General features: G+C 49.2%; 1 protein-coding gene across 1 annotated transcript in view; it reads left to right on the top strand.

Annotated features, from left to right (window-relative positions):
* The window catches only part of LOC135396396 (ATP-dependent RNA helicase DHX30-like), a 51,629-nt gene that overhangs the window by 1,497 nt on the left and 26,357 nt on the right, over positions 1 to 23,775 (top strand). Inside the window, exons 2-6 of the mRNA XM_064627346.1 lie at positions 3,586 to 3,732; positions 10,509 to 10,607; positions 15,782 to 15,912; positions 19,070 to 19,316; positions 21,393 to 21,691. Of these exons, the coding sequence (XP_064483416.1) occupies positions 3,657 to 3,732; positions 10,509 to 10,607; positions 15,782 to 15,912; positions 19,070 to 19,316; positions 21,393 to 21,691 (852 nt within the window). The 5' untranslated portion in view covers positions 3,586 to 3,656. The remainder of the gene's footprint in view (positions 1 to 3,585; positions 3,733 to 10,508; positions 10,608 to 15,781; positions 15,913 to 19,069; positions 19,317 to 21,392; positions 21,692 to 23,775) is intronic.

The raw sequence follows: 23,775 nt of genomic DNA on the forward strand, positions 1-23,775 counted from the left end.
GATGGAAGTAACATTCGGCGAGGTGCCTGCATCGAGCATGCAAGAAAACCAACTCTGGCGCAATTGACGAAACCTATTAAAAGTCGACAAATCGAATTGTGCGCACAGTGACTGGGTGTTGTTTATATCCGGTCATGGTTTAGAAAAATGACCGAGCATCGCAGTCTTCCCGTAGATCCAGCATTACCACTCAGCTCTGTAGCAGCCTGAATAACCGCCACACGCCTGTTACTATATCAAGGATTTGGCGAGTTTTTGAATTTCTGAAATACGGAAGCGAGTACATAATTGTGTATTCGATTCCAATTCCGAATCCAACAAGGAATTTTGTTTTCGAATTCCCGGTAGGACAGAATGCCTCTTATCGAATCTGCGCTTGTGTTAAAAAACATATATGCAACTACTGGTACATTAATTAACTAAAATTCATGGATTAACTTTTTAACTAGATTTAATGATTTAATGGAAATGTGAGGTAGCAGAAGTGGAGCATGGCATTATTGAAAGCCACCCTACTTTTCTAGAAAATCCTAATACGAGCGAGCAAGTTGAGATATGCACATACTCTGCAAAAAAAAAAAAAAAAAAAAAAACAAGACGGCAAATCAGTGGAGATGAATCAAGAAGGTAACTGCCTTCGCCTTTCCTTCGAAACGGGACGAGCAGGTTGGGAACTCCAGCTTCAGTTGTCGCTCTGTCACACAAGGTTTCGAGTAACTCAGTGGCACAGCACGGTGCAAAATCCCTATCGCGTTTTCTGTTTCTTCTTTTCTTTTTTTTTTTTTAAGTTTTACAGCCTTATCGCTGGAACGCAGTTTTGCCGTACCGAACCCCTCAATAGGAAGTTTTATTTGCATAGCTGCTAGGCGATAGCAGTTAGCGGCACTGCTGCGGCGCACGTAACGTAGCGCACAGTTTCAGTATGGCGCAGCGCGATACGCGCGCAAACTATTGTGGCACCGTTTCTCGCACAAAATAGAGGCCATACCAATCCACTCCCTACTATTATTATTAAAAGCTACACCACGACCTACTACTATACTAGAGACCTGGACATGCGCAAAGCTCCTAGCACCAAGGCTCTGGCAGTCGCCGCTTGGCGATGTGAGGTTTGGAGATAGTTAGCACGGTAGCGCGTGCATAGCAAGCAGAAGGCTGTGTAGCAGACGAACGGCGGTGGCAATGATGATAACAATGTACATCATTTCCTCTCTCCAATAGTGCTAAGTGTCGTTCCTAGCGGCCACAAGCGTAACAAACACACGACCTGACTCTTCCAGAGCTTCTAAACGGCTCTGGGCTCTCCCATAGGCGATTGCCATCTACAGGGTGTCCCAGAAAACGTGTCATTGAATTATAATAAAAAAAACTACACCGCCTAGAGTCATGCGGTCAATGGCATTTGTTCTTGCTGGGTTTTTGCCACCTCCTCGTGTGAATCTCGTGTAACGTAAGTTTAATTATGTAAATTTTTGCGAGCTTAAGTCGGAAATTTGCCTAGTAAAGGTCACTCTTTTACCCCACCAATGTGAAGAGCGTGTTTAATTTAGTCGAATTAATGATAATTGACAGAGATATTCAGGAGCTATCCCATCGGAAAAAATAGCCGAACATCATGCTCTACGGCGGTCGCACAGAATAGCGCGCGATGAATTTTTCAGCGCAATCTTTGTCAGTCCGACGAAAGGAGGTTGGAAACCCAGCCCTCCCCGACATCGCAGAAAGAGATAAAACAGGCACGGCTTATCACGTCCGACTTCCGCTGGGATGATGCTTTCCCTCTCACAATTTTAGGAACTGTTACTTTTTCTACTATCACTCTGTGGGCTGGCTTCGGAACCTCCTTTCGTCGCACCGAGAGCGATTGCGCTCAAAAAGTCATCGCGCGCTATGGTCCGGTGCTCCGAAAAGCATGATATTCGGCTATTTTTTCTGATGGGATAGCTCGTGGATATCACTGAATTATCATGAATTTGAGTGAATTCGGCATGCTCTTCATATTGGTGGGGTAAAAAAGTGCCCTTTACTTGGCAAATTTCCGAGTTCAGCTCGCAAATATTTACATAATTAAACTTGGAGTACATGACATTCACATTAGGAGGTGGCAAAAACCTAATAAGAACAAATGCTGTTGACCGCATGATTCTCGGTGGCGTAGTTTTTTTATTATAATTCAATGACACGTTTTCTGGGACACCCTGAAAACCACAAACACCGTGAAAACACCGTGTTCAAAAGAAACCTAGTCCGTCAGCTCTCAAAATATAATTGCGCCGCAGATAGGATGGCTGGACGCACAAAGGTCACGCTCTGTCCATGCGCCACATAATGTAATCCATCATACTACGCTGCAGCAAAAAGTCCGCTCCCCATGGCGCTCCCCTATTCATGGCGCATGGTGGCGCTGTAGTATTTCTCCTGGACTCATCTCCAACAGCGTATGTAGCTGACGTGAGTAGGTCGTGCGCTATACGTCTCATGAGCCATGATATGACGTCTACATTGAAGAAGCAGGCAAGCTAAGTGCAGCCAGGACAATCCGCCCATTCCAACGTCATTGGTGTCGTGCCTTTCTTTGCTTCTGAGTGTGGCAAACTGCAGATCTCAAGCTGTATCGAATGCCACGAGAGCCGAACGCAAGCGGCGCTGTGTACACACGCTAAATTCGAGAAAGCGTACGCGACACCTTTGTGTATGCTTGCTTGCGCAATACTAAAACTCCTTCGTCCTAGGACTTATGCGTGGGGAATTTTCGTCACCGCTTCACAGTCAACTTGGCTAAGTTTATCTTCCGAAAACTGCTTACATATTAAATAAACGAGTTTTAGATTCGTCATTCCTCTGCAGCTAACATCATGATGACGTAAGCCAGGCACACGAATGGGAGCGCTGCGCAGGTGATTGTCCCCGAGATCGTCTGCTTGGTGATAACGTCGCAATATACAAAGGAAATTAAAAGTCCGGTAAATACGGAGACTTTCTACCAGTGTGAGTTCTGACGTGACCATGTTGTGTGGAACACGGTGTTACGATCCTGGCTGTACGAACACGTCCGATGCAAAACCAGAAACAACAAGCCGGTCACAGAGCAGACGCCGTCCCCTAGTATTCCGGCTCGCTTGCTCGCTCGCTCGCCCGCCCGCCTGTCGGTCGGTCCAGCCGCTCTCGGATTGGTCTCGTCCGCGCCAAAGTGCGCTCACTGATTGGCCTTGTTGCGGGTGACGTTTCCGGAGATGGAGTCCCGGAAAACTCTGAATATGCGTCGTCTGCTCTTGCCATGTGTTATATCAAACTGCACAGAAACAACAACACCGAATTCGCGTCGGATTTTCGGCGTTATTGTCAGTGATGAACGCGGATTAGAACTGCACTATAGTTTCGGCACTATAGGCGGATGCGGATGTGAAAAACGCAAATGTGTCTATCTAGTCAAATGTGAATCGCCCACCTCATCATAATCTAATGTATATGTGTGTGCGTCAAATGAAATCGTACACAAAAGCCTAGAGCGAGCATGAGCAGTCTACTTTTCATGTCGCTGCACGTGCGTTCTCCTCGACTGACGAGTCGGGCAAATCCTTCCAGGTTTTCCTCGTGCGCATACAAAAGTTCCAGAGCCGTTCTTGGGGAGCCTCACCTCCTCTAGGTGCTCCTATATGGCTTCTTCTTGGAAAACGGCGGCGGGTGCATCAGCTCATTCTGAACGCAAAGCTCCAGTGGCCTTGTGTATGGGTGAGTGGCGGCTGTTAATCGACGTTGCAGCTCTTCCGCATCTGGAAGAGGGCTGAGGAAGCGCGAACCAGGGCACCTTCGACAACGGGTGGAAGCATGCCTATATACGTAGAATAGACTACTGAAGCCTTGGGTAGCCTATAGGCAGGAGCGTGCTGGTTATGGCGAGTTCGGGTGGTCATTTCGTGGCAACTTTTATTTGCCAGATCCCGAGGAGTCACGTGCGCTGGGTCAAAGCGCAGCAATCTCGCACGTTCGCGTGGCGCTTTCGGAGCGCCAGGAATTTTCCTGGACGAGGACGGTAGTCATGGTATTCTGCACTGGGAAATTGTACTTCCAAATTGTTGTACATCCGTAGTAGGCGCCAAGTGGACATCACCACTCCTGTGAGTGTCAGTCTTATACCCCCGACACACGGGCAGCTTAAAGACCTAGAGAAGGACACCCTTCCGAACGGCATTTGCTTCCCATGACACGCACTTTCGCAAGCGGGCCTTTGCAGAAGAGGAGCCTCAAACACAAAACCAGCCGACGATTATTAGCAATTGAAAACAAAAATACGCGATATCGAGATTTTAATTAAGCGAATCAAGTTAGAAAGCCATTTTGCAGTTGAGAATAATTTCAGTTTATAAAAACCTCACGAAGGTCGTGAGTGCAGTACTCTCGAGCTACATTTCAGACGCGCTACTGATGGGAAAGGAATAAAGCCCCTTTCGAAAGGGTCTTTAGAAAGAAAGATCGGCCCTGGTTTGTTTCCTGATCGCGGCTCCGGTTCAGTAGGGAGATTTAACAGATATATCGTATAGTTTTCGTAGAGCGCTTCCGACGTGCTAAAACTTTTTGATTCCGTGTCAGCGCCACGGAACAACTGTGGCTATGAGCGACGACAGATGTGGACATATGGAGAGAGTACAGCAGGAAGTAAGTGGGGGACAAGAGGGGTTGGTGTGCGTCCTGGGCAGACTTCGGGGGGAACTGTGCCGACGTTCCACTGGAAAGTCTTCCGGGAAAACCAGAGGGAAACGTTAGACAGCACAGCTGTTCGTAGATTTCGAACCCACCACCACCTAGTCTTTCGGACGACCTTGGCTGCCAACAAGGGGCGGACGCCGCTGGTCTCTCAGTGTCTGTACAGTCACGCGTATCACGTGAAGTCGTCCACGTCGTCTGTCAACACGGACGCCGCGGAGTTGCAACGTAGGCGGTGTGCTACGGAGCACTCGCGCAAGTATAGAGATCGCAGATGTGCCGCCTTTGCTGTGGGAGATGAATATAGAACCGGAAACAACAAGCCGGTCACAGAGCAGACGCCGTCCCCTAGTATTCCGGCTCGCTCGCCCGCCCGCCTGTCGGTCGGTCAGTCTATCGCCAAGGCTGTAGACCTGTAGACCAAGGTCCCTCCAGCCGCTCTCGGATTGGTCTCGCAGTGTCCGAAAATGAGGAACGTAAGCCGTGTGCGACTGATAATGTCAGGAAACGACGTTCGACAAAGCGTGTCGCCATTACACTCGGCCAGACGTTGAGAAATGCGCACCAAAGAATACAATGACCTTAACAAGAAGTGAACGCGTTTGCAGACGAAACCCGTGTTCCTACAGGAGGCTCATGGCAACCGATGGTATGAGAATGAGGGAAAGGACGTTGGATGACCAGACTTGGCTCTCTTTCAGCATTGCACTCTGGTCTACGATAGGGCTCGAGCCCTATAGTCGAACCGAAATTTTTTATCAGTTCGGTTCAGGATCGGTTGCAGACTAAAAGCACATTGAAACGCTTCACAGAGTGGATACCGCCCTACCGCAAGAGATAAATAGCCCGTTGGTTTTCGTCATCGAGAAAATATCCCCATCTGAGCTGTCCATCGTCGAGGCAACCTGAAAGATAGATCCGCTACCGCTTCATTCAGATAGGGTGAAAATAGTCAGTTTTATTGCGTAGTACGCTATCGCCCTTGCGTACGTAAGGGATAGCGTTGTAGTTCTGCGCAATGCTCTAAGCGCGCTTTATGTCTTGCGCGTGCGCGGAGCCAACGCTATCCCTTACGTACGCGAAGGCGATAGTGTACGATGCACCAACTTGAGCTCTATTGTTCTTTGTTTGCGTGGCTCGATATGCCAGTGACGTACGAACGGTTGTACAGCTTGGGACAAAAGTTTACGGAACACCGGGGTGTCGCATTTCTCTATTGGAGCGACACCCTAATAGCAAATAGGAGCGGACACGCATATTGGGAGAGGGCTAGAATAGTTGGTCACCTATTTCTTATTCGATCTCTTCTTGATAGCTAGTAGGGGGAAATTCCGATGAAGAAATACACCAGTGTCGGTGTTTCGTAAACATTTGTCCCAAGCTGTACTACATACATAGTAGACCCAAGAGTCGGTTATTGGGAGAGTTTGGCTATTGGGAGGAGCCTGTTTTAAGCGCGTCATTTGACGCCACGCGACGGGCGGCGCGGAGGCCACTGCCGCCATTTTGGATCAGAGCTACTGCTTTGAAATCTCCCCGTCCCTTTCACCTCGTCATTGTGGAACGGACGAACAGCCCTGAAATCTCCAAGTGCCGCCGCGGCTCGCCTTTGGGCGGAGCGATGACGGGTCTGACGTCACGACGAGCCCCTCATCTCCGGGCGGCAAAAGATCAAATAGTGGTGAATCTCCCTCTATAAACTGCTCTGGTAGGCCCTCACGGGCTCGGGCTTACCCCAAAGCCTTCTCTTTCTGGGCCTGGGCGGGCCTCGATTGTGACTTCACGAGCCCGGGCCGGGCCAACACCGCCTAGATAGAGAAAGCCTGCTTACTCGTCGACGTGACGTAACAACTAAGAGTCAGCCAATCATGACTGTGTTTTCAACGGCCGTAGCCAATCACGAACGTGCTTTCAGTGGTCGTGGCCATGAAGACGAACCACCGGCCGTCGCCTGCGAGTAGTGATTGAACGTCCTCGCGTACTGAATGTGAAAACTTGAAAATAAAGCGCAAAACGGTCCCTTCTCTTTCTCTAAACTGATTTTCTGGAAAGCGTGTTGCACTTTTGTCTACATATTCAGGTCTGCAGGTTCCAAGTTAGCTGCAGTCATTTGAGACTTCTTGAATTCGCAGAACGGCGAATCGCAGTAGCGGACGAATTCTGACTTCATATGTCCACGTAGCGAAGGAGGAGAGGAAGCAATAAGCAGGCCTTCTGTATCTAGGCGACATTGGCTGGGCCCGTGCACTGTCGATCCTAGATCGAGATCGAGCCTGTGTTTTCCCTCGTTATAGTTAGCCACGGTCAACTTTTACAGCCCGTTTCACTGAGCCGGGCGGGGTAGCGTATCGTAGAAATTCTTCGGGCTCTGGCAGTGTCCACAGGACGGGAAATCTAGAAATCGGTCGGGCTTGGGCCGGGCCAGGTATGAAGCCGTCTGGCTGGGCCCCGGGCGGGTAAATCAAAGGAAGGCCGCGACTGGGCCCAAGAATGCGGTCAGTGCAATGCTGCACACTACAACTATACCCAGCGAACTCGGCCAGTATATGTGAGGAGGAAAAAGGATATGGCGGGGTGAAAGGGCTCGCCGTTGTCAGCCTCACGTAGTTGGGCAACGTCATGGCTGACGCTCTAGAGGAATGTGCGTATTGGGCCGACTTCTAAGGGAACTGTGTCGACATATGTCTGAAAGCGTCTGAGGAAAACCCCAGACTGCGCAGCCGGCACCGGGATTCGAACCCGGGTGACATGACCAGCGTGCTAACTACTGAGCCACGCGAGGCTGGTGAAGAAGGACGTAACGCTGCGACGTGACGAAGAAACCCAGTTGTCCTGGCCAATCTCTGTGGTGAGCCCACCACATGGTGGACCATCATACAATCTTACCTATAGTGGCTCACGGCCAGTTTTTGTTTGGACGAAGAAGATGATGTTCATAGTTAAGGTACGGTCCCTTGATACATTCCGCGAAATATCGCGGAATCCTTCGTTTGACACGGAATTTCACGGAATCCCTTATTTTTAGGTGTGTGCGATAATTCGAGTTCTCGAATTGGAATCAGATATCAATCACTCGAAGTATTTAATTCGCGAATCGAATACCCAATATTCGGATTTCCGAATATCCGACTATTCGCCGAAGATGAACGACACCTTCCGAAGGTGGGCTTCACCTTACGCTTCCTTGCATGAGATGAAGCCTGCTTTACGAAATTGCCCATGCTTCAGGACCAACAGTCCAAAACAGACAGATTGTAGTTTAGCTTAAGATAACGTTAGCCCAAGTTTATTGTGCATACTCCGCTTGAGGAAGGGGCGGCGTCCCTCCCGTGTGCAGTTTAGCGGTGGCAGTGGGGGATTTTGATTTGATTTGATGTTCGGGATTTTGCCTACAGCCCAGAAACAAAAAAAGTGTCCTAAAGATGTAACTTCCACAGGGCATGTATTGTAAGCTCCTTCCTATAATATTCCTATAAAGTTCCTATAAACTCTGTAGGTGCCGAAAGATCTTTCAGCAAGTATAAAATAATTGCGGGCGACAGACGGCATTCTTTGCCAGAGGAGAACATCATGTATGTAATGCTGAGCCACAACAGGGCTTCGATTTTGTGATTTTATAAAATATTTTTTGTTCCCACATTGTCCAAGAAAATAAAGTATTTCCCATGTCAATCAGCCGTTGACTACTTGCCGCGGAAAATCGCGGAATTTACAAGTCGGTGCCGCAGAATTTTAAATTTGCCGCAGCAGAAAACCAGGGCCCTTATTGCACTCGTCCGTTTATCGCGTACCCACGCTGAACTTGTTTCTCTGTCGCATCCACCGCATTCCTTCCCATCGATGTCCTCATTGCCATTTGGATTACGCCAACTGATCACTTTTTTCTCGTCTGCTCTCGCTATTCGGTCGTCCCCTTCCGTGCATTCCCCTCACACTTTCTGCCGTCCTCTCGTTTGGTCGTCCTTCTGGACGCTGCTTATCTCGCACCATCTTTTTCTCAATAATCATCTCCTACATGTAATCTACTCAGCGTTTTTTCATAGTGTGCTAAATTTTCGTGATTAAATTAGTGTTCCGTGACTGTGGCTATATATCGTCGTGTAGTGAGCTGTGCGCCACTTTTGACGAAGAAGAAGCACAGTTCATAGTTACACGCAGGTCATGGACGGAGCACTGGTAGAAGGTAGGGTCTCCTATTGTAATACTTTTTGAAATGCGATGTGGCCAAGCATTTCATCAATACGAGGTCTCCCGTCTACTCTGCTGCTCGGGTCAACATATAGAACACGTACAAAGTGATCATTTTTTAGGCTGTGATATAGGTCCAGGTTCAGAGTGGTCTCTTTATCAGGGTATGTATTTGCGACACCGCAGGCGCAAAATCGGCAGACTGTCTTGACTTAAGCGAGTGATTAATGCGTACTATTGTATTCTGCTTCAAGGACGGTTGGGGTTTAGATAAGGTTTAGGTCTCACGATGGCCCGGAGGGGGGAGGCATTTTGATGGCGCGCCCGCTCAAGGCGTTGCCAGGCATCAAACGACGATATAACCTGAGACACGGAACAGAAAAATAACAACGCGACACGTTCTCTCACGTTCTCTCTGTTTTGAGAACATGTCGTGTTGTTATTTTTCTGTTCCGTGTCTCAGGTCTTATTGTCGTTTTTACAATGTACCAGCTCGCCTGCACCCTTGCACTTCTGCCAGGCATCAACCCGTGTTTTCTGTAGACGTTCGCATAGCTTTATTTCCACATTAAGATTTAAAAGTTTGTCGAAAAAATTGCTCATTGCGATTTATTCGTCACAAATATTCCGAAGGGCATTCGTACTTTCTTACATTACGCTTTGTGGATGTAGTTCCGTATCGGGACCACTGGCTTTTCTTAAAGAAAAAGAATAAAAACAAAAATCAAACGCTTTTACGTGAAAGAGGAGCTAATTAGTAACGAAATTAAACAGGAATGACCCTCGTATATTGCGTGAAACGTCTAAAAATTAATTTTATCGCCCGTTTCTCGAAGGCGATCCGCCATCTTTACTGAGGACCTTCTGATCTAACCCGAGGCACAGTCTCGAACCCGCACCGCCTAGTGCGTGCCTGGGGGGGGGGGGGGGCAGACCCACCCAACCTGTAGGACCTAACCTAGACTAGTCCAATTCAACGACGCTACTTCTAGCAAGATGGCAAGTTTCGAGTCCGTTAGGCTTAGCATTCCCGTATTTCTCCTGCGTTAAAGGTGAATCAGATGGGGTTGTTGAAATGCATATAAAAAAACTTCTAGTCCACAGAATTTTATAATTCTTGCATTTTGAGATTCGGTACGTATTCAGTATGACCTTCTTCCACTTCTATGCAATATTTACCTTCCTAACGGTTTCACTAATTTTTAAAAACGAGTGGTCCCGATACGGAACTACACCCAATTGGGTAAGCACTTGTAAGTGGAAAACGACCTGCGACATGGTCTTTTGTGGATGCAGCGTTCACTCGTTGGTGCTATAGCTTCAACGTCACTCAAAAGACTGGGAGGTGGAGGGTTCGAATCCTACGGGATACGCTGTCTGAGGTTCGCCCAGGGCTTTTCAGGCGGATGTCAACATAGTTCCTCTTGAAGTCGGCCGTGGATGCGTACTAACCTAACCCCGCTTCTTCGCGCTGTACTCTCTCCCTCTCAACACCGCTCTGTGCGCCGCAGTTGGAACACATTTTCTTTTTGTATTTTGCACAACATGTGTTGCATAATTCTGAGTACTCAGGCGGAATTTACGGGGTTAAGGTTATCTAATTTTGCATTTTCCAGAGGCTGCCAAGATATCGAGCATCCTGAACTCGATAGAGAGTGACGTACAGAGGACTTATCGTGAGCCATGGCAGACTATGGCCATTATGCAAGTGCAAGGTATGGCAGGACTGGGCCATACTTCCTTGTCTTTCGGTGCTTGCATTAGGCAAAATGGGCGGAACTCTTATAGCTGTTAGCGTGTGCTCGCTTCGGGGGGTGGGAGAATGTTTGGGGAAAGTGCGGTACGCCTGCTCTGACCCGTCGGCTCGGTGCACCATGGGGAAGGGTGACGATGGGGAAGAGTAAGATGACGGTGGTACAGGAGACGGAGGGGTGTGAATTACCAGTTCTAACGAACGGTACTTACCTGAAGTTAGAGCTGGAATTATACGATGTATAGGGAGACACTTACTATCAGGGTTTACAAATGCCTTTTCCTCCTTTCCGCTTGTCAGATCCCAATTTCAGAGCCAAGTTCCAAAACTAAATCCCAGGTGTCGCTGCTGTCCCTGACTTCCGTATATAACCCGCTCTCCTTTACCCCACTCGTCTTTCCGATAAGCTAGGTCAGTAGAGCGGAGACAGGAACGAGAGGGATTCGAATGCAAAGAATAATAATTATTTATCCAAACTGTGCATCGCTGTTCGCATGCGATAGCCGGGCTGCTCTAGTATCTGCCCCGTCCTGCAGGGAAAGAGACAAAAAAAAAAAAAAAAGCAGATTGAATGGTGGAAGAGCATGGGTGGGTGTAAGGAACGGGCGGGTGTAGACACCCTGATAGTAAGTGTCTCCCTATACATCGTATAATTCCAGCTCTAACTTCAGGTAAGTACCGTTCGTTAGAACTGGTAATTATTGGAATTCTGCATATGTCGCCACTTACTATCAGGGTTTACAAATGCTTCTTCAAAGCTGTGAGGGCGGCACGGCTAGCTGAGTACCTGCACCCCAAAGTGTGTTCTTGCGCGCGAGTCACGCCTGTAAAAACGGTTGAAAGTGGTGTCGGAAGACCAGTCTGCCACTTCCACTATTTCTGGAATTGGGACCCCCTTTCCCCGAGCCTTTGAGGTGGCTGCGCCTCATGTGGAGTGGGCCTTGAAAACAGACGTGTCAACCCCAGCAAGATCCAAAGTACGCTTCAGCCAATTAGCTACGGTATCCCGGGAAGCTGGTTGGAAGGGTTTCTGGGTAGTTAGAAGGATTTGCGAGTGGCCAGCCCGGTAAGGAAGGGTGCGAGCAATGTAAGATTCAAGTGACCGAACCGGGCAGAGAAGAGGGACCTGAGAAAGAGCAGGGGCGAAGACCGACGGCCAGGGCTTAGACATGCGAGAAGTTTTCCTCTGGCCAGCCAGGGGCAGTTCCCAGCCAGAATCCCGACGCTGAATGCCTTTTAAAGAAAATAACACAAGATCTGCTGACCTGCAGGCTGTAGCCATAGCTAACAACATGGCCAATTTGTAGGTCAGGAGACGAATGGGCAGTGAGCCATTATCACCCAAAGATGAAAGGAAGGAAGTGACAGTCTCGACTGACCAGGTGAACGGGTATCTGGGAGAAGGAGGATTGATGTGGAAAACCCCTTTAAGCAATCTGGAAACCGAAGGGTGCTCACCCAGAGGGAACCCTTCACAGACACCAATCGTCTGGGATAGTGCTGAACGATAGCTGCAGATCGTCCTGAATGCCAGGTGTTCAGCAAAGTGCAGATAAGCCAGAAAGTTTACGACTTGAGTTAAAGGGAGAGAAAACAGATCAACCGACCGTTCACCACACCAGCTACTCCACTTCCGCCAGCAGGAGTCTTATGCCAGCCTGGTACCTTTTTGTCTTGATGCTGCCAAGAGCAGTGATGGCCACTAACTACTTCTACAGTAGTTTAACTATAACTACGAACTACTTTGCGATGGAGTAGTTTAACTAGTAGTTCAACTACTTTTCAGGGGAGGTAGTTAAAACTATTTCTTTAACTACCGCAATGTCTGCCACCAGGTTTTGATTGCCGGGCATGTGCTGAGCTCTCACAGTCAATCCCCGATGCAGGCACCAAGACCACAGCTGAAGTGTTTCCTTGTTCAGACGAGGGGAGCGAGCACTCCCCATCCGATTGATGACTGCTACAACTGGTTTGTTGTCTAACTGGAGGAGGATGCAGCCCGAAGCTGTAACCCTCCCCAGAGCTCTGAGGCCCAGGAAGGCTGCTACTAACTCCAACCCGTTTATGTGGAGCAAGAACTGTTCGCAGGACCACTGACGCCCGATCACATGGGTCTGTGAGCAGCCCCCCCAGCCTTGGAGAGAGCTGTCGGTCTGAATAACTTGGACTACTGGATTCCTGCGCAAGCTCCGACTGGGGCACAGAGGGAGGATATTGCGCCACCACACCAAGTCCTGCATGACCCCTGTCGAAAGCGTAACTATGGTCTCGTACGAACCCACTCTCAGAGCCTGGATAAGGAGCAATTGGAGGGACCTCAGATGAAGTAGAGCTTCTAGAACTGCGAGGGGTGTCGCGTTCAAATGACCAATCGCCTTTGCGAGAACTTGAGCACGAACCTTGTGTTGGCCCAGAGAGTCCAGAAACTGCTTGATAGCTAGCCCCTTCTCTTTGGGAAGGCAGACAGACAACGAAGACGTGCGAATCTCGAAGCATAGAAAGATTAGCTGCTGGGACGGGATGAGGTGGGACTTTGCAAGGTTGACAATGAACCCCAGGGAGTGGAGGAGGTGAACAACCGACTGTGTGTGCGACTCGAGATTGGATGAGGACTGGTCCATGATTAGAATGTCGTCCAGGAGAATCACAAGACGTATCCCTTGCGATCTCAGAAAGGCCACGACCGGTCTTTGTGAAGACCCTCGGGGATGACCTCAGCCCGAACGGGAGGACATTCCAATGGTAACAAGTTCCCTTATAGAGGACGCAAAGCCAACGACGGTCCTTCGCTGCTATTGGAACGGAGAGGTAGGCATCCTTCAGATCGATGCGCACCAAGAAGTCATTCTGCAGGATCAGTTCCTTTACTGTATCCCAACCCTCCATCTTGAAGTGCTCGTGGGAATTGTAGAGATTTAGCTGCTTTAAATTTAGGATTGGTCGTAGTTGGGAGTCCTTTTTTTTTGGGACCAGGTAGAGTGCGAGGCCTGAACATGCCGCGAGGGAGTGCGCGCGAATTCGAGTTGGTACCCTGCTACAGCTTTAAGTACCCAAGCATCCCGTGTGAGATTTGGCCAAGTCCTCCTGCAGGAACCCAGCCTGCCGGCTGGCGTGAAGCCCCTCCCTGTGGTCCACCAGAGAAGGGCCTCCATGAAAAGGGCTGATAGGGGCGGCGAGACGTTCCAGGTGCAGACTGGGCCGGCCGACTGCGTTTTGCGGCTGGTTCGCCCAAGGATGCCGCTGAGGTGGACTGCTGTGCTTCGCGGAGGACTCTGACTGCCTCATTGCGGGTGCTTATCTGCTCCAGCAGACCTTGTCCAAATAGCAAGGTGGAGCCCTCTCCCTGCAGATCCGAGGACACCAGCGGGCGGAGCTCGGGAACAACGCGGCTGAGGATGCCCTCCCTGCGTTCCACACACAGACAGGAGAACAGCCTACCAAGGTGAGAAATGGTAGCTGCCAGGTGGTTGGCGACCGTCCTCCTGTCTGGGCCCTGCTGTTGTTCCAGGAAAGCTTCCCCTGGCACCCCGTTCTGGTTCGGTCCAACGGCAGAGCAAACCTCCAAAAGAGCCACTAATGGGCCCAACGCTGACACCAAGGCTGTTTGCGCGTCCCTCAGGCATTGGTCCCGGCTCGTAATGAACCCGTGGTCCCTGGTAAGCTCACGGGCTAGTGCCTTCCGTTCAGGGTTCATGTCCGGCACCACGAGCCACGGGAGCCTGAGGCGAGGGAAGTCAGATAGAGCCTTGCGGCAACGTTCAACCCTGTCCTCAGGTCCCCAAAGGGCCTGCACAAACTGAGAGATTGCAGGAGACAGGCCCTGTGGGCCGGAGCTAGCCAGGCCAGCTAGCCAGTCGGCTGAATGATATTCGCACTCCTGCATGTACTCCTTATCCTCTTCATTTCCGAGCGGCAGAGGAGGAATGCTAGCCTGGGCTGGCGTCACTCCCGGTACAGGTGGGGGAGGGTCTGCTCCTGGGACGGCCGGCACGACAAATTCTTGAGCTGGCAGAGGTGGAAGTCGCGCTTCCAGGGACGCGACCGTTGCTGCGAGCGACTCGACCACGGCACGTAGGTCAGGATCGCGGCGGGAGCTTAGCGCGGAAGGGGACGACATCGCACCTGCGAAGAAACAGGAGCGGGATAAGTGGCCCGGAAAGATTAAATGCAAGAGCTGCTGATCGATGCTGTGTACCGCCCTAAGGAAGGTGGAACAAGGATAAATTGCTGATTCAGACAATGCTCCCGCTGTCGGGAAGGCTATCATTCCCGAACCAGCTGCAAGCACGTCACATTTCGACCCCGTAAATTGCCCTTCCGGCCCCGTAATTGGTCTTCCGACCCTGAGTCGGGCCTTTCGGCTCCGAGAATTGACCTTCCGACCCCGCAAATTGGTCTTCAGAAGGTCGGACCTTTCGGCCTCGAAAGTGCCCTTCCGGCCCTGAAAAGTGATATTCCGACCCCGAGAGAGGGTCCTTTCAGCTCTAAGATAGGTCAGTGTAAGTTATGATCCCGTGGAGGAAGCAACCCACAAAACGAAAAAAAAAAAAAAAAAAAATGGGGGAACCTGCCACGGGGAGTTCAAGAACGTAGCACAACGGCTACGACCAAAACTGTAGGTTGGGTTCGAGGAACCGGAGACACGGAACCAAACTTACCTTGTTAAGCTAACAAAGCTCAAAGAAATCGAAAGTAAATCGCGCGCAAGAGGCTGATATCAAGACTGACTAGTCAAAGAGGAAAGACGAGTGGGGTAAAGGAGAGCGGGTTATATACGGAAGTCAGGGACAGCAGCGACACCTGGGATTTAGTTTTGGAACTTGGCTTTGAAATTGAGATCTGACTAGCGGAAAGGAGGAAAAAGCATTTGTAAACCCTGATAGTAACTGGCGACATATGCAGAAGCATAATTCCTTCTTGCTCTAGGATTAGAGTAGCTTGCTGAACTACCCTACCACGAAAGACATGCGAGAATTCCTGAGTTGCCTTAAACTGGGACGCTCCTTGCGGCCCGATAACCGCAGAGATGATTAGCGCAGTCCAGTCCGGGTACTGGCCAAAAATGACTAACCTCTGCCACAACCTAGGCCCTGTCGTTAGAAGCATGCACGCTCAACCGTCACTTTATCACTATAGGTGGAGGTAAAACCCAGTGGCGAACGCAAATTCAAGTAACGACTCCAGAGCCTTTAGCAGTTGCAGCAACAGCCATGACAAAGAAGGAATCTGAAGCGCTTGTCAAGATTGCCTTCTTCAACAGGCTGCAGGTACGTGCAGTCGCCTGTCATCGTGCTCTGCGGTTATCAGACCGGTACAAATGAGTTTTCAGACTAATTGAATTGCAATTGCAGCTACGTGTCCGTAAACCTAACAGGATTACAGTTGCAATTACAAATTCATAGTTGTAAGTCTATTACAGTTACTCTGAAAAGTGTCGATGCCCAGCGAGTCGCGAGTGCCGATAAGTGGGGATACGTTGCTGCGACAAACAGCTCGCCAATATGACAAGCTCAGAGGCAGAAAAGTAGAGCAGCCTCACTAAAGGCGATTTCGGGTGATGCATTTGGGGCACTTTTTTCTGCCCGAACCCGAGCGGTAAATTCGGGTGGTGCGGTCAGAGCAAGAGCCGCGTGTTCGGATGATGCACTACGGAGCAGTTCGCTCGCCCCAAGAGCACTTCTTTGGCTCTTACTAGAGGTGTGCGCCGTGGGCATTTTTCCGGCGGCGGCGTAGAGCACGTTGAAGGATTGGCGTCGTCGTCGTCACGCCTTCACGTCGTCACGCCGACGTCTTATCGGCGTGGGCCCCGTGGTCTGTCAATATGTGTTCTCTTCTCCGACGGGGACGCACGGACAGCTCCGAGCGGGGGTATTTTCTCCATATAGACACCGAGACGGTAGCAGTATTTATTGTACCTTGCGCCAAAGAAGTACATCGGCAGTGGATAGTATTATGAAAGAAAACCGAACACTACAAAGGAACATTAGGAGAAGTAAAGCACTTCGAGTCGTCGCCCAAGAACTTCGACAGGGCACGTTAAGGGCCGGTTTCGCTGGAGAGAACAACATAGCTAGACAATCAGAACGACGAGTCCTCCCTTTAGTGGTAACTACGCGTAACAGTTATAGCGAGTGCCGAACGTTCACTGGACGACGACGCGTCAAAGCTCTGTCCACTGATCCAGTGGCTCTTTTTGAGAAACTATAGTAAATACATATATGCAAACGTTAGAAAACGATATGACATAAGGCGCACCCACCACGTCACTGAATAGTATTTTTGCACAGGCTGTAGTTATCATGAATAATACTGTAAAACCCTTTAATTTCGCAGCCCTGAATTTTCGCGAATCGAGTAGACATATATTCGCAACAACTAAATTTCGCGCGCTCTTCGAGCTCCTCCTCCCTTGCTTTGAAATTTTAGCGTGCCCTTAAAGTTCGCGAATTTTCTCGATTCGCAAAATTCGCGAAAATTAAGGGCTCGCGAAATAAAAGGGCTTTGCAGTATAAACTTGTTCAGAGCGAGTGGGTTGAGGCTGGCACGTTTCGCGCGCATTATAAGCCGCGCGATCTCGCGATTGAAAACACCATCTGACGGGGTGTTTGCCGCCGGCACACACAAAACGCACTACTTGCTACGCACTTTTCGAGCGCAGAAAGATCGACAGGCAATCCACGTGAGAGGACCACGTGCTTTGTAGCGATCGAGCTGATTGGTGTAGGTGCTAATCTGTTGGCCAGATAGATCGCTTTCCAACCCACATAAGGCGAACGTCTCGTCATTTCTGCGCTCGGAAATTGCGTACTTCTGGTTTCGGCGCATTTGTATAGCGACATTCAGCGCCAGATATTTCAACACACGTGCGCGTTTAAGGATTTCTTAAACACGGAATTGCTTTCAACGAGGAATATCTTCCGTCCTGCCATCTCGCTTTTGCGCGAAATCCTCTAATTAAAGAATTTTAGGTAAATGATGATCTTGTAGTTACATACTTTCTTCGCCTGACCAACTCAAAAACGGCATCCATTTTGTTCCGCTTGTTTCATTTTATTTTTTTAACGAAAATTCTGTAACGAATAAAAAAAAACACCCTGTATATGGATAATGACTAGTGCTATGGTGTTAGTGGATGACCGGCAAACAACCTGCAGGAATTGAATGACAAGTTTCCCTGGGGTTGTGCCTCCAGGGTGGACTGTGAAACGAAGCTGTGAAGCATAAACAGTATATCAGTGATTAAATTCTTACTGCTAAAAACACCACAAATGAAGCCTGGGACCTACGATGCAAGAAAAGATTAGATGTATGGGAGTTTTTTTTTTTTTTTTATGGAAAACGGATCAAAATGGACACATTCAACAACCGCGCCGATTTTTCAATATCGGCGGCGGCGGCGCGCCGACAGTTTTGGGACGGCGGCGGCGAGGTCCAGACCTCCGGCGGCGGCACGGCGGCGCACACCTCTACCCTCTCCCGTGTAGAGCGTGCACTGGACCTGGGCGCTCTCGCTCGGATTACCAGGTGCATCACCCGAAATCGAGAGTCAATAAATGATCTGTTTTACGAGGGATCTGTATCAAAACGTAGCAGGGAATTCGCTCGAAATTGTCAGTCACGATATGGGCAAGTCAGGGAATTTGAAAGCTGCAATTTGGTAGACAGTGCACCCTGTTAAAGTCAAAACAGCGATTCAGTCTGTCGTCTTGCTGCGAAACCCGCCTCATTTGCATTGCCAAAACTGTGAAGTTAGAGTTGATTCGTGTACAGAGCATTACAATTTGAGGTGATCTGTAGGAAAGTGCAGGACACATCTGTGAAGGTATTAAGGGCATCAGCTCGAAATGCTTAACTTTGTCTACTAAAAGGAATCGTTCCGGCTATGAGCATTGCGGAGCGTTGCCGGCTCTATCGTGTGAAAAAGAAAACCAACAGGAATGCAGGCTCCGTCCACTTCGGAGTCGACGTGTCCACAAAGGAGAGATCAACAAGCACTGCTTGTCTGTTCCGCAACTAACGATGATCGTTGACATGCTGCGGACATGCACTTTGACAAGATTTTCACCTGGTAAACCGATGTCTGTCGTTTCAGTGTTCCATGCGAGACATATTCACGGTAAAACCTAGCAGTAGCTCGACTGCTACCAATCCCGAATTTTTAGGAACCTGACGCGTTTCTGTTAAGCTTCTCACGAGGTGGCTCCCTCGCACTAAAAAAGAAAAATGCAATGAAATCTGCGTTAAAATGCGTTGACAGAGAATGGGCTACACGTAGCGGCATCCCACTAGCAGCAGACGTGGCACAATAACCATCGCTAACTTCAGCTTTCATGGCTTCACGCTTGCGTTCGTCGCCTTCATTGGGTATTCTGTAGTGACCTGTGAAGGTAAACCCCGTCTTTGCTACTACCTCCGCGCACGCAGGAAGTCGGGGCGCTCGACAAGTTGCTGCCTGGCAGAAAGCTGGCGAGTGCTGAGCGGGTTATGCCCACCAAGCCTCCCAACTGCTCTCCACAACCAGATCTACTGAGGCATTGTCCAAGCTCTGAAGGAGCCGTTGGAGAATCTGTGACCCGTGCTAAGGCTCTCGTTATAAACGTTTACGACCGTCTCTGCAGAGCTAAAAATGATGTCCGTCTCAAGCCCCAGTTGGAGACACGAATGGGTACCGGTAAGTCATCTGCTTTGACTCTAGGCAGGAACAACATTGTGGTTGGTGTAAATATAGTTAGACGATCGACCGTCCGGATTGCCTTCACTACCACAGGCATGATTCGGCCAGTTTTATTTTTCAATTGGCCACCAATGCATGCAGAAAAACACGAATCCGTGGCTGGTTGATCAGGTGTCAGAAGCCTTTCTGGAGAGTTAAATTGCGTTTCCACTGTCGCAAACGCGCGAGGAGTCAATGCCAAGCCAAAATGTCAATGAAGAACTGTGACTATAGTCTTCGTTCGATAACAGGACGCTCGAGAGCAATGTGATCGGCGTTCCTCGCGCGTCGGCGACAGGTAATGCTTCGTGTGTGTGTGTGTTTTTTTCTTCTTCTTTTTTCTTTGTATATTCTTTTTCTTCTTTTTATATTCTTTTTTTTCTCTTTTTATATTCTTTTTTTTCCTCTTTTTCTTTTCTTTTCTTTATCTTCTATTTCTTCTTTTTCTTTCTCTTCTTTCTCTTCTTTTTTTCTTTTTCTTTTTGTGTTGTTGTTTTTGGCGAACCCGGAAGTTAGTCTTAGGAGCCGGGAAAAAAGGATCCGCCAGAGGTACAAAGTTGCATAAAACGTGTTTCGTGTAGTTGTATCGTCCCCTACAACTTTCTCATTGCCATTTTGACTCTAGCCAGTGTGTGGATACTCATGATGTCCCATGGCTTCTGGTCTATCTTCAGTATGAAAGGTGAAAAACGCAAAACTCCTGCGCATTCTGCGGAGTTTCATTTCAGATGCGGCCACTGCACTGCCTCCTCTCCGCTCGTGTTGAATCCGTCTCTGTGCACAGGCTGGCTGCTTCACCATACGTGGTGCACCCCGATCTATACTGCCATGCACTGTTTCGCTGACCGGTAGTTCTGAGAACGAAAACGAAGAGAAGGTTTACTCGTTATTTATTTAACTACAGAATAAAGTACCGGCACATCACGCATTGAGGAACGGTGCGTCCTCACTGTGGTCGACTCATTCACTTTCTCACAATATCACCACCAAGGGGTTCCTCGAGGAACGGAGCTAGTGGAGGGAGCCAAGACAGCGGAGAGGGTGACAAAGCAGGCCGCGCCTAAAACGAAACTCCGCAGGACGCACGGAGATTATGCGTCTTCCCCCATTTCTTCATAGTGAACCACAGGAGCTGGCTTCGTTTTCCTTTTCCTTTTTTTCCCCCCGAATCAGCTTTGCGGACATAACTCCCTTGGGACACGCAAGCTATTCTTCCGGCGTCCACTCAGACATTAAGAGATACTTATCGGCCTCGGCTGATTAGTTAGTGCCGTGATTTTCAACTTGGTGACGGGAGTAGTACAGGGTGTTGTCGAACAGTCGACGGGGCGAGTTGAGGGCAGGGGAGGAGCGCGATTAGATTTGCCGCGTCCCTGACATGCAACGACTCCGCCTGCCGACGATCACTTTGCCAGCCCAGCAACGGACGCTGTTATTCTCCGCGTGCGAAGAGTAAACATGCGTATGCGCACTAAAAATATTTTTATATTCCTAGTGGAATTGAATCCATCCAACTCATGTCGCACGCGCACTGATCATGATTGTTTTCGAGTTTTATGCATTGCAAGGGTCAATGCCTTGAAGTGCCTATGTCAATGCCTTCAGGGCTGTGCAAGTATTCAAATATTTTTATCGAGGCAAATAATTGCATGTTAGATTTGAATTACGAATCAACCATGCAATTCTATATTCGAATTCAGAATCAAAGCAATATCTCGTCCGAGCCAGAAATATTGGAAAAGAAACTGAAAGCTGGGTGCGAGGTAGCAGATATACTAAACACCATAGGTCAGCAGGAGCGATGACCGAATAATTAACATGAGTGACTCGGCAGACTCCGGCCTCCCATCCCCCTTGAAGACTACCTAGCGACCCACGTGGCCAGAATCAGAGACCAAAATCCTCCCATATTTTTATGCCCAGCCAAGAAGAGTTCTATAGAACTGAAGACCTTGACGACTGTTTTAACAGCCCTTATTTCTGCAGCCCTATTTGTAATTTTTTAATCCATTCGTGCGTTGTATGCGATTACAGATCAAAAGTGGGTGGCAGACCTTACGGTACGTTGGCCTTCTGTGATGTCATTCGCTGGTGAAGGCCAAAAGAAAAAAGAAGCTGAAGGAAGAGCTTGTCTTAACCTCATCAGCTACCTCCAAGAAAATGAATTCATAGATAACAGACTACGACCAAAACTGCATACCGAAGGCCCAAGAACGCAAGTCATTGGCGGGACGAATAAAGCTGTTTCACACGGCCGTCCTATGCCATTAGAAGAGGTGAAGCTCCCACCTCACGTCATTCCAAGGATGGAGCAGATTTTGCACGAGTTCGAGGTGGGTGCTAGAGGACTAGGAAAATAGTAGTAAGTAGCAATTCTGCACCGTACCCGCTTATCATATCTTGGTTTCATGGTAATGTGCTGGCATATGCGCTTGTAAGATCCGCGAAATAGATGTATCCGCATATACTCAATATCCGCACATCCGCGGTTTCCACATTTGTAGAAAAAAAAAAAACTACATGACGAAGATGTTAATTACAAACGGTTTTACATTTCAGCGTACAAACTTTCTCAGGAATGTTTTGTCATCTACAGCACGTTGGCCACTCATTTAACTAGAAATCTAGCTAACTAGTTTCTGGGTGACTGCCCGAGGATGCCAAAAGGTAGAATGGCCGGGGGGGAATGGGGGGTGCAGTCGTGTCCAAGCCGTAGTGTTTTTTTACATGAAAACGTCACAATCTCCGATTCCTTTGCTCCAAACTCGTTCCAACCGTGACCTGCAATCCGTGACCTGCAAAGACGATGGAGTGCATCCAGGGGGAAGGGGATCCAGGGTGAAGGGGGCGGGGGCTCAGCACTATGGAGGAGCCAGAGCCTACCAGAGACCCCAGGCGCAGCGGAGATAGGAGGCGGCCTGCGGCGCCGTCGCGTTCGTGGCGAACGAGTTTGGACCAAAGGAATCGCAGATTGTGACGTTTTCATGTAAAAAACACTACGGCTTGGACACGACTGCACCCCCCCTTATTCCCCCCCCCCCCCGCAGCCATTCTACCTTTTGGCATCCTTGGCATCCTGTAACTCTCTCGATGAGTTGGTGCTGGACTTTGTGGGATTTTTGGGTTCCTCTCGAGCCACCCTGTCTTCGGATTGCCTTTTCCTTTGATTCTGATCATATGTTAGTTTCAAATATGCCGACATTCTAGCAAAATTTTGATATTTCAAATTTGTAAATTCATGAAACTTTGGTTATTGTCGTTGAAGCCGATATCGCTTAAGGTCCAGGTAGAACCTTAAGCGCTTACCAACGACACCTCGATCGGCGTCCTAGTTTCACGCGTTCGCGACTGCCAGCAAGGTATGCGTACCCCTACATTTCTGTCTCTCTCGCACGCGCCCGCTACACCCGGAGGTTGCGTCAGCCTTTGCAGTGACCTTGTTAGCTAGAATCTTACATACACGATGCTATGTAAGCTATCTGGATTTAGCCGATTGCCTGATTGGTTTATTACTATGCGAGTTATCGCGCCATGAAATTCAGCATAACTACGTCGCAGCCTAAATTTGACCTGGCTACCAAACCGAACTTGCCGACGTTTTTACATTTAAAAAAGGGAGTTGCTGCAGTAACGCTGAGTACAGAGATTCCCCACTTACATGTCGAGCATCGCTTCGATAACCTGACTTTGGAGTAAAGCTACGTTCCCACTACCGCGCGGGCTTCCACAACGGCGGCCGTAACGGCGGGAGGTTTGCTTACTTAGTGGTCACCGGAGGTCCGCTTTCCTGCCCCGTCTGAGCAGTCGCTCTTCGCGTGATTGACGATGGCAGACAGCAGCAACCAACCAATGAAAGCGAAGACGACGACGACGAGGGTCCGTGGCGGGAGAAAACAAATTATTGGTAGTTATTGGTATAAATTAAACTGGTAGTGCAAGTAAGGGTTCACCGCGCGCGAGGGGCAGTGGGAACGTAGCTTAACCTCGCTTCTCAGGTTACACAACGAATCGCTATGTAATTGAAGCAGTGACAGAGGTAGCGTTACAAGCACTTCATAGTGTCCGAAAAGATATGTTTTTCACTTCGTTCGAGAAAACATGATGCCGACCCATGTGAGCGCAACATGGACAAACAGCAGAGTGCGATTCAGCACAAACGTGGCATTCCTTGGCCTTGCACATGAGACGAGATCAGCAGAAGAGAAGCCGCATAACTGGCGAAATAAGGGGCAACTCGGTACCATGTGGTTGTTGTTGGGGTATATTAGAGTCAAGCTTTGCATCAGAGAAGCGACACAGAGTTTCAAGGGCGAGCAGGAGATACAAGAAGAGGCCATTTTGTTTCCAAGCCCTGCTAGTTTTACCTAACGGCGCTCAAGCTATCAGGCTATCAAGCGCCCTTCGATATGATGGTCTT

Source organism: Ornithodoros turicata, chromosome 6 (assembly GCF_037126465.1).
Source record: "Ornithodoros turicata isolate Travis chromosome 6, ASM3712646v1, whole genome shotgun sequence".
Classification (NCBI taxonomy): domain Eukaryota; kingdom Metazoa; phylum Arthropoda; class Arachnida; order Ixodida; family Argasidae; genus Ornithodoros; species Ornithodoros turicata.